At 45.1% G+C, this 11282-nt stretch overlaps 1 protein-coding gene across 3 annotated transcripts in view; it reads left to right on the forward strand.

Annotated features, from left to right (window-relative positions):
• LOC127659503 (caspase-3-like) overlaps positions 1-10702 on the forward strand; it is a 39250-nt gene extending 28548 nt beyond the window's left edge. For all 3 annotated transcript variants that reach the window (XM_052149361.1, XM_052149360.1, XM_052149359.1), the window contains exons 4-7: positions 803-931; positions 1037-1212; positions 2544-2661; positions 9935-10702. In XM_052149361.1, coding sequence (XP_052005321.1) covers positions 803-931; positions 1037-1212; positions 2544-2661; positions 9935-10164 — 653 coding nt within the window. In that variant the 3' untranslated portion in view covers positions 10165-10702. The remainder of the gene's footprint in view (positions 1-802; positions 932-1036; positions 1213-2543; positions 2662-9934) is intronic.
• Positions 10703-11282: the final 580 nt, after the last annotated feature.

Here is an 11282-nt window from a genome sequence, read left to right on the forward strand (position 1 = left end):
GTTTGAGTGCTTTTTATAAGTCAAAGTAACTCTAACCCACACCTCCAATCTCATTTCATTAATTGGATGCATATATTCACATACATGTTCTTGCCACTGTATATAAATTTAGCCCTGTACTGTATAATTTAGGTGTTATTTTTTTCACAGATGTTTAGGCCACTGATCATCATTTACATCTGCATCCCAAATTCAAAATCAATGCTGAATGTATATTTCAATGCACACAAATATGCAATATTATTGGTAATTGCATGGGTGCTACCAAATCTGGTGCCTGTGCCACATTTTTATCTGCCCTAACCCTATAGTCTTGCGTAGCCAGACCTTTGACTGTGGCAGGGAGTGTGGGTGGTCCATGGGCATGCCTTCTGAGGCTGAGTAACCCCACCTCCTTCTGGAGTTTACCTAACCTCTTTTGGAGTTTTGGTGTTTACTTTTTATGGGGTATGTAGATTGTGTAGAGTGTAGATTGATGTGGAGGCTGCAACAACAAAATGTGAAAAAATTAAGGGGTCTGAATACTTTCTGAATGCACAGTGTGTATATATATATATATACACACTTATTATATCATTTCATCTAAATACATACAGTAGCTACATTCGAATGGCTGTCAATGGAGAAAGATGCCTTTTGCCCACAGAATGGTGTAGTTATAGAATCAATCAGCAGGGGCAAACTGTTCTAGCTAATCATCCAAACATTGACCCCTTGAGAATAAAGTTGGGAAAAACTCTTAGGTTAAACAGTTTAGTTTGGAGTAACTCTTAACATTTATTCTCATGTTTTTGTGATACAGGATTGGGAGTTCGTAACGGGACAGACGTGGATGCAAAGAATGTGATGCAGGTTTTCTCAAAGCTGGGTTTCAAAACCAGATTTAACAATGACCAAACTGTCTCACAGATGAGAGATTTGTTAACTAAAGGTTTGTCTTGCACAGTGCTGAGCCGCTTATCAAAGCTGAACAGTAATTGTTACAATAATATATTCATTGAATCATTCATTAACTTCTAAACTCTTCCACCCTCAGTGTCTCAGGAGGACCACAGTCATTCAGCCATGTTTGTGTGTGTGTTGTTGAGTCATGGAAAGGATAGTACGATATATGGTACAGATGGTTATATTGATCTTAAAGAAATCACTGAACTCTTTAGAGGAGACCGCTGCTCTACTCTGGTGGGAAAACCCAAGCTTTTCTTCATACAGGTGAGCTATATGATAATCGATGGATGGATGGATGGATGGATGGATGGATGGATGGATGGATGGATCTGCTCTGGTGTGACTGACACCTGACATACAAATTACGTTTCATAGTGCGATAAAAAATATATAATCATGGACGAAGTATTTACATTTACATTTATGCATTTGGCAGATGCTTTTATCCAAAGCGACTTACAGTGCAATTATTACAGGGACAATTCCCCAGAGCAACCTGGAGTTAAGTAACTTGCTCAAGGACACAATGGTGGTGGCTGTGGGGATCGAACCAGTGACCTTCTGATTACCATTTATGTGCTTTAGCCCACTACGCCACCACCACTCCATTTAAGTATACAAACAAAGTATACAACAAAACATACATTATATACTTTTGTTGTATACTTTGTACTAGCAATCACTTAGCTATGCCACCAAGCAGTGAGCCTGAGAATTTAGCATAATGCACAACACATAAGTAGGTGTATTTAACTGCAAGGGTTATTTGATTGGATGCCGATTGTAACTTTATGACTCTGACCATTTTGGAGTTTCTTCACTAGAGGGCACACAAAACTATAATTTGCCTGTGAGAAATACATAAACTCAGTTTGAATGTTATTTTAGACTGGGATGAACTGACATTTTGGTCTCCTCAACCACCAAAATCATAGCAGCCAAAGTAGGAATCAGGTCAATACTTGAATAAAAAGAACTACTGCTTTCAAATGCTATTCACAAACATGCTCTGTGAAGTGTCGACACCTCCTGGTAATGCTGCGAATGTAAAATGCATTTCTTGCTGAAATATAAATGTAAACACAGTCGGTTATGTCTTAAGTGAATCTGAACAGGACTGACAAAAAAAAAAGAAAAAAGAAATCTAGTATGAATCTGTCCTTTTGGACTTGCAGTGTAAATGCAGCCCATAGAGCTATGGGCTGTAACAGAGTAATTACATTTTCAGTATTAATAAAAAAAACAGTATTACCTTTACACATTCTAAAAACATAGTGTTTGATTCACATCGCAGACAATAAACTATGATTTGCCACAGTGTAGAGTGAACACATATTTTTATGTGCCCTTTGTATATTTTTTGGACCATTTTACTGGAAAAGAAAGACTGTAAATTTACAGTGTAAAATAGCATGTAGATTGCATCAAATTTAGCAGACTCACACCCATAAAACTCCAGTTTTTTATTTCATGAGATGCTTGAAGCTTTTAAGGTTCTCCGTTATTTCTGTGTTTTTAAAGATCTTCAGGTCTAGCCTCGTGCTTAATTGTTTAAGCTGTGTTTTTTCTTTTTTTCTTTTTTTTTGTGTCTCTAGGCTTGTCGAGGCTCAGATCTGGATGCTGGCATTGAGACTGACGGTGGAAGTCACTCGGAGGGAACACAAAGAATTCCAGTCCAGGCAGATTTCCTGTATGCATACTCCACTGCTCCAGGTGCTGTATCAAAACAGGGCCTCTTACTGTTGTTCGGCAGAAGTGTTTATACTTTGTACTGTACTTTATTTACCTTTAATTAGCACTACTATTAATTAACTTATTACTATAATTCTTATAGATACAGAACTTTCTAACTTTTACTTCTGTGTAAATTCAAAAGCAAGTACCTTTTGTTCTTTTACTGAAGTGGAAATTTTAAAGGAGTACTAATACTTTTACAGATGTAATGTGTAGTTCCCCGTCTGTTGCTCTCTTCGACGTTGTGTCGGAGAAGCGACACTAGGGGTCTCTCTTGAGCACCGAATACACCTCTGATCTATGAAAAAAGGCCAATGAGAAGTTGGCAGCCAGTATTTGCATACCCCGCCGATGGTTGTGCATGCTGTTCGCGTGAAAACACACCTGTTCCTGTATTCCTCTGACGCTCTGCATGCTGTTGGATTGAGGGTGCATTACAGCGGCGATTTCTCCTTGCGCGGTAGTGCAGATTGCCCCTGGGCGCTTCGATAGTGCAGAAAACCCAAACTCTATAGAGTTATTTAAAAGAGTGATTTCCTCTAAAAGAGTGATTTTCTCTAAAAGAGCAAAATACACAGCGGCGTTGAACGTCCTTTTTAGGATGCATCTTGATAAAGATTCCCTTCTGCCCCTGTTTAGTTCCTGGATGCGGTAGAGTGCTCTCCACTTCAGACAGCCACAGGCGTTTGGGTAGTGATCACACCAAGGCTGCGTTTGTGGATGGTTCATGCTCTCACTGCGAGAGCATGACCATGACAACGTTGCGGTCGCGGTTCGCTTTCAACCGAAAGCAAGCCACTCCAGCCGCCCCCCGCATTGCTCCTTCTTCCCACGGGATTGAGGACGGTGCGAGTGGCACTGGAATCGATCTGGGGATGGCAGCGGGTGCGGCTCTGTCGGGTACCCCCCCTCGGACCAGCCATCCCCCGGCACGATCGTTGACTCCTGTCCATGCTCGAGGCAACAGCGGCTCACCTCACAGCCAGCCTGCTTATCCTCTGGAGCTCGAAGCAGATGAGCTGGCCGCTGCATCGGAGAGCGCGACGTCTGACTCCCTTGGGCTGCCGCCAAGCTGAGGCTGACTCTCAGATGTCCGACATGCCACCGCCAGCGTGTGCTTGGACTGGAACCCCCCCGTCCTCCCCACAGCCATCGCGGCTTAATGACTGGTTCCTGCGGTCCGGGCACCGCTCACAACCGCGCACATTCCCGGAGGTGTATGATGAGCTGACATCGCTGTGGAGGGCACGTTTCACCACACGACATCACAAAGCCATGCGCTCATCCGCTCTCACTACCCTCGATGGCAGCCCACGGGTACACGCCGGTTCCCACGGAGTACCCTGTACTCCCTCCAACATCCTCATGCCGCTTCCGCACTGCCCGCCATTGCCCTCCTGCAAGTCCACCAGGCGAAGGTGCTTAAAGAATTGCACGTGAGTAGCCCTGATCCCGATGTGATGCAGGAACTGCGCTCAGCAACCAACCTCGCCCTTAGAGCCATGAAGGTCACGGCACAGTCACTCGGGCAGGCGATGGCCACCCTTGTGGTCCAGGAATGACACCTGTGGCTGAACTTGGTCGAGATGCGTGAGACCGACAAGGTTCGCTTTCTCGACGCCCCAGTCTCCCAGTTCAGCCTCTTCGGCGACACCATCGAGGACTTCACCAAGCAGTTCTCCATGGTGAAGAAACAGACAGAAGTGATCAAAAATACTCGTACCCTTGGTGCCCCTAGCACGGAGATTGGATGCGTGGCTCTCACTTCCCAACCCGTCACACTGGCTGGCCTGGACCATCCGACTCGGTTACGCAATTCAATTTGCCAGGCCCCTGCCCCCCTTCGCGGGTGTCTGCTTTACCGTAGTACATGGCGAACATGGAAAATTCCTGCACGCGGAGATCGCTACCCTTTTACTCAAAGACGCGATAGAGCCTGTCCCTCCAACCAAAATGAAGAAGGGTTTCTACAGCCCTTACTTCATTGTACCCAAGAGAGGTGGCGGCTTACGACCGATCTTGGACCTGCGAGCTCTGTTCAAACTCCCGTTCAAAATGCTCACGCACAAGTGTATCTTGACATGTGTCCAGCACCTAGATTGGTTCGCAGCGGTAGACCTGAAGGATGCGTACTTCCACGTCTCAATTCTGCTGCGACACCGACCCTTCCTATGATTCGTGTTCGACGGCCAGGAATTCCAGTACAAAGTCCTTCCCTTCGGCATGTCTCTGTCCCCTCGCGTCTTCATGAAAGTTGCAGAGGTAGCTCTTGCCCCGCTCCGAGAAGCCGGCATCCGCATACTCAATTACCTCGACAACTGGCTCATACTGGCCCACTCCCGAGAGTTACTATGCGCTCACAGACACCAGGTGCTCAAACACCTCAGCCGCTTGGGGCTTTAGGTCAACCGAGAAAAGAGCAAGCTCACCCCGGTTCAGAGCATCTCCTTTCTCGGCATGGAGTTAGACTCAGTCTCAATATCCGCACGTCTCACCAACGAGCGTGCGCAGTCGGTGCTGAGATGCCTCGCCAAATTCAGGCCGGGCACAACGGTCCCTCTAAAACTCTTCCAGAGGCTCCTGGGACATATATCATCCTCCGCTGCAGCCACGCCGATGGGGTTGATGCATATGAGACCGCTTCAGCACTGGCTTCAGACTCGAGTCCCGAGATGAGCATGGCGCCGCGGCACGCACCATGTGACAATCATCCCCGCCTGCCGCAAAACACTAAAACCCTGTACAGACCTCTGCTTTCTACTGGCAGGTGTGCCCCTGCAGCAGGTGTCCCGACGCGTCCTGGTCACTACCGACGCCTCCAGATTTGGTTGGGGTGCCGTGTGCAAAGGGCACGCAGCTGCGGGCCTTTGGAGAGGGGCCCCGCTGTGCTGGCATATCAATTGCCTAGAGTTGATGACTGTTTTCTTTGCCCTGCGGAAATTTCTCCCATTAATTCGAGACAAACATGTCCTAATCAGGTCAGACAGTACCACTGCGGTAGCGTACATAAATCGCCAAGGTGGCGTACGCTTCCGCCACATGTCACGACTCGCCCGTCGTCTCCTCCTTTGGAGCCAGCAGCGACTCAGGTCTCTCACATCCCCAAACTCAATGTGATAGCGGACGCACTGTCACGAAAATGCTTGCCCAGTGGCGAGTGGAGGCTTCACCCCCAGTCGGTCCAGCTGATTTGGGAACGATTCGGCAGAGCCCAGGTAGACCTGTTTGCCTCCCGAGAGACCTCCCATTGCCCGGTCTGGTACGCCCGAACAGAGGCTCACCTTGGGGCAAACGCACTGGCACACAGCTGGCCCGCGGGGCTACGCAAGTATGCATTCCCCCAGTGAGTCTTCTTGCACAGGTGCTGTGCAAGGTCAGGGAGGACGAGGAATAAGTCTCACTAGTGGCTCCCTATTGGCCCACCCGGGCCGGGCGACAGCCCCTCCCTGGCAAATTCCCTTGAGGAAGGACCTTCTTTCTCAGGGGCAGGACACGCTCTGGCATCCACATCCAGACCTCTGGAAACTTCACGTCTGATCCCTGGATGGGACGCAGAAGATCTAGCTGGTCTACCACCTACCGTCGTAGACACGATCAACCAAGCCAGAGCCCCTTCTACCAGGCAGCTTTACGCCCTGAAGTGGCGCTTTTTCGCAGATTGGTGTTCTTCCCGGGCTGAAGACCCACAGAGATGCGCAGTTAGGTCAGTGCTCTTATTCCTGCAAGAGAGGCTGGAGGGGAGGCTGTCCCCTTCCACCCTAAAGGTGTATGTCGCTGCTATCGCGGCTCACCACAACGCAGTAGACGGCAAGTCCCTTGGTAAGCACGACTTAATCATCAGGTTCCTAAGAGGCACCCGGAGGTTAAATCCCTCCCAGCCAAGTCTGTTCCCCTCCTGGGATCTCTCAGTAGTCCTCGCGGACCTCCAGAGACCTCCCTTCGAGCCGCTAGAATCAGTTGGACTCAGGGCCCTCTCTCTTAAGACTGCCCTGCTAATCGCGCTCGCTTCCATCAAGAGGGTCGGGGACCTGCAAGCGTTCTCTGTCAGCGACACTTGCCTGGAATTCGGTCCAGCAGACACTCATGTCATCCTAAGACCGGGCTACGTGACCAAGGTTCCTACTACGTCCTTCAGAGACCAGGTAGTGAACCTGCAAGTGCTGCCCTGGGAGGAGGCAGACCCAGCCCCTTCGTTGCTGTGTCCGGTACGTGCTTTGCGTACCTATCTGGACCGCACGCAGAGCTTTAGACATTCTGAGCAGCTCTTTGTATGCTTTGAGGGACAGCGGAAAGGAAATGCTGTCTCCAAACAGAGGCTTTCCCACTGGGTAGTAGACACTATTTCATTGGCCTATCACACCCAGGCCTAGCAGACATTTGTAGAGCAACGGGTTGGGCAACACCCAACACCTTTACGAGATATTACAGTCTCAGGGTTGAGTCAGTTTCATCCTGTGTTTTCTCAGGTCTGAGCCAGTAGAACTCAGTAACATGCTGATGGGCTGGCCGGGTGAATCGCTTGCACATAGCACCCTTTCCCTCGGTTGAGGTAAAATTGTGCGTCTTTTTTCCCCAGGAGATTCCACTTCTCGAATCACTGGTCGATTCCTCCCTAGCCCTCATGGGTCCGCAGTTCAGCGGAGGAACCTGCCGACCCAATCCACTGCAGGTACTCAGTGTACCCTGTACTGGAATAGGTGCTCCACAGGGTGAGGACTCCTACTCGGATTCTCCCTGTGTATATTTTCCGCGATACGGTCCCCTTACGAGCAGACCCGCGTTTCCTTAGGCAGTTCCGGCTGCCCTCCGGTCGCCGTGTTGTAGCAACTCCCCCTCGCTGAGGCTGGATCTACCACCGCGCCACTCCCACGTGTTGCCTAAAAACACATGTGATGTATTCACCACTTTACCTCCCCGCTGGGTAGGTGTGGTCTCCGCAGGGTCTTTTCCCCCTGAAAGAATAGGAAATTGGGTAAGACCCCTTCCCTCAATGCATGTAAGGGCCCCTGCCGTCTATTGTTCTATGCGAGAAACATAGAGAGAAAAGAGGCCCGGCCAGGCTTGGCCCGTTCCCAGGTTGGCAAGCGTCGCCTTGTTCCTCTGTCTAGGGTAACCAAAAGGACTCCGACTACTTTTTTGGGGCATTGGGGAAGGGTTCGTGCAGTCTGATACAGCCGGTCGTTTGGCACGTAAGAAATACCTGCCCGCTCCTGTGTCAGCAGAACACGTACATGGCTCAGTGCATGCCGTGATTTAAATTGGACACAACGTCGAAGAGAGCGACAGACGGGGAACGTCTAGGTTATGAATTTAACCTCCGTTCCATGATGGAGAGAACGAGACGTTGTGTCTTCCCGGCCACGTTGCTGTAGTGGCCAGAACAATTTCCGGCTCCTCAGAAAAATCCTGAATGAACTCTAGTATTTCCTCGCCTTTATACCCGTATGTCCGGGGGTGGGGTATGCAAATACTGGCTGCCAACTTCTCATTGGCCTTTTTTCATAGATCAAAGGTATATTCGGTGCTCAAGAGAGACCCCTAGTGTCGCTTCTCTGACACAACGTTACATCCGTAATCTAGAAGTTTTTCACAGCATATTTGCTGCATAATTGATTTGTTGCTATTGAACAAAAATTGTTATGTTCACAACAATAATCCCTTCATAGAAAATATGAAATTATGGATGAGTTTCATTGATCATTGCTTTCTAATTTGGACAGGGACAAGAGAAGACACTATTTGAATACTGGAATCTATTTAATTTTGTATGGAAAGAGATATACCATTCATTGAACTGATGTAGTAGTTTTAAAGCAGAATAACACCTTAAATACTATGGTTTAGTCTTACATCTATGGACAGAAACACAATCTTGTCAGTTTACAGTTATCACCCGCTCTTGATAAAACAAGATCTGTGTCGGATCTGTGATTCAGAGAAGTTGGAAGAACAGTCCCACGTAGTGTTTAATGCATGTAAATCAAGGGGATACCCACACGATTGGCTTCAATTGGTGTGCAATAAGGTAAAAGGGTTGGATAGGCAACAATTAATAAATCAGAATTATAAAAGAAAGTAAATCATTTTCGGTTAATTATGTAATAACTTATTAAAAATATTATTTAAAAATATTGGTACATTCTTTCCACAGACCCTTCCTTGCAGGACAGTTTTAAACATCCTCCCTTATTCATTCACGATAGATCCCAGAATTTATCAAATAAACTGGTCAAATCTGATGCAGTTACAGAAAAGAAACATGCAATCATAAAGGGTTGTTGTCCATGCAGGAACTGTGCACTTGCTTCTCTATAATAAGAACCAATCAGTTCATGATTTACATATGGGGAAAATCTTTTAAATTTACTCAATGATCACATGTTCCACAACACATGATCTATATGTTACAATGCCCCTGTCCATTCATCTTTGTTGGGAAGACATCAAGATCTTTAAAAATACATATAAGTGAACATAAATCAGCTATTAGAAGACATGATTTTACCTCGCCAATCTCTAGACATTTTCATGACTGTAATCATGAAATAAACAGTTAACCTGTATAGGAATTGGAAAGATAGAAAGTTCCAGAAGAGGTGGGAATGTGGAGAAACAATAACTACAACAGGAAGCTTATTGGATGCATTGTTTGAAGTCCATGTGTCCATTGGGCCTTAATGAGGATTTCAATCTCTCCTGTTGTGATTGTATAAATGTGTACTTAGTCCAATCTGGGGAACTCTTGTGTGTTTCTAGGTTGTGATATAGACCTGTGAAAGACACTAGTTGCTTGACATACTGGATCACTTTACACATGCCTGGTCTAATTAACGAGCTTGTTATGTAATTAATGAGAGTTAATCATGTTTGAGTGTTCCAATTACCTGTGATTAGAAGTTAATGCCCACACCAGGGAAACCATCAGACTTAATTAAAAAAGCTCTGTGCAGTTGTATAACAAAATTACAGATTGAAGAAGGCCATGAGGCCGAAACCTCTGTTCTCCTGTACTGTGAGATATTAAGAAAATATATTATAAATGATTAAAAAAAGGAGTGCGGATCATATTTTTTTGAGACTATTAGGTAAAAAAAAAAAACAGTGATTATTAAATACAAAGTACAAGTCGTAACAAGTAAATGAACATGTGGTAATCAAAATCTAAATTTTTTTAAATCCATTCCACTAAATTCCACACTTTTCCCCACAGATCCAAATGAGAAAAGTTCACAAATTGTGTATCGTCTTGTAGGTTATTACTCCTGGAGGAACTGCAGTAATGGCTCCTGGTTCATCTCCTCTCTATGTGACATGCTGTCGAAATACGGAAGGCAACTGGAGATCATGCACATCATGACGCGGGTCAACCACAAGGTGGCGCTGGAGTTCGAATCCTCCTCCAATCTGCCTGGATTCACCGGCATGAAACAGATACCATGCATTGTTTCTATGTTGACCAAAGAACTCTATTTCCCTAAATGATTCATGCCTGTTTTCGGGATTAAGTAGAAATGGGTTAAGAACACTTTTTGAATGATTATAAAATCATGTTATGAGGCTAAAAGAGTATAGCCACAACTAAAAATGAAACGCTGTCTGGTAGAAATCATTCAAAGGGACACGCTGGATTTTCACATACTATTATGATCTTGTGTATTTGTATATGAAGTCTTTTAAAAAAAAAAAATCTTATGGTGTGTGTGATATGTTGACAATGCTGGACTTTTACACATATATACATGTTCAAGCTGTGAAGTGTTGTCATTATTTGAATATTTTTTCCTGCATTGTTGAATCCTCTTGTGCATGCACTCAGACCTTGTGTTTTCAGTGTGACCAAAAAGACATGTTAAAGACATTTATTTAGACTTTGACTGGTTAATCATGATACTTGAAATATTATTTTATAAGGGATGCAAGATTTCTTTCATGCTAAATTAACTTTTTACTATGTAGTTTGTGATTTACATGGCTATTAGATTCTGTTCATGGGTAAAGATTCAAATATAAGAGAAAATGAGCTTTCCTTGTTTTTTATGTTACTTGGAAGCATCGAATACAGAGACCCCAAAATATGTATGAATTTTATTGGACCAGATTATGATTATAAAATATCAAACCAAGTGCCATCTGCAAAGAATTGTAGGAATCTGGGTGTAGATTTTTTCCAAACTTTCCTCACTTTAATTGCAGGCCTTAATATTTAATTATTTAACGGCAAATGTTTTGATTTTATTTTGATTCATTATTCAGCCCTAATTTGAACTAACTTATACCAATGTTCCCTTTAAGTTCACACAGGTGTCTTTGCAGTGGAACTATGTTCCACTACCGTTTGACAATCAGAATACATTTTGTCTTAGTTATTATCTTTAGCCAATGTTTTGTTTTATCATTTAAAAATGAAAGGGATCAAACACCCAAAAAATGAAAATTCTTTCATCATTTACTCATCCTCATGCCATCCCAGATGTGTGTGACTTTCTTTCTTCTGCAGAACACAAATGAAGATTTTTAGAACAATATTTCAGCTCTGCAGGTCCACACAATGCAAGTGAATGGTGGCCAGAGATTTGAAGCTCCCTAAAGCACAAAAAGGT

The sequence above is a fragment of the Xyrauchen texanus genome, chromosome 19 (assembly GCF_025860055.1).
Source record: "Xyrauchen texanus isolate HMW12.3.18 chromosome 19, RBS_HiC_50CHRs, whole genome shotgun sequence".
NCBI classification, from domain to species: Eukaryota; Metazoa; Chordata; class Actinopteri; order Cypriniformes; family Catostomidae; genus Xyrauchen; species Xyrauchen texanus.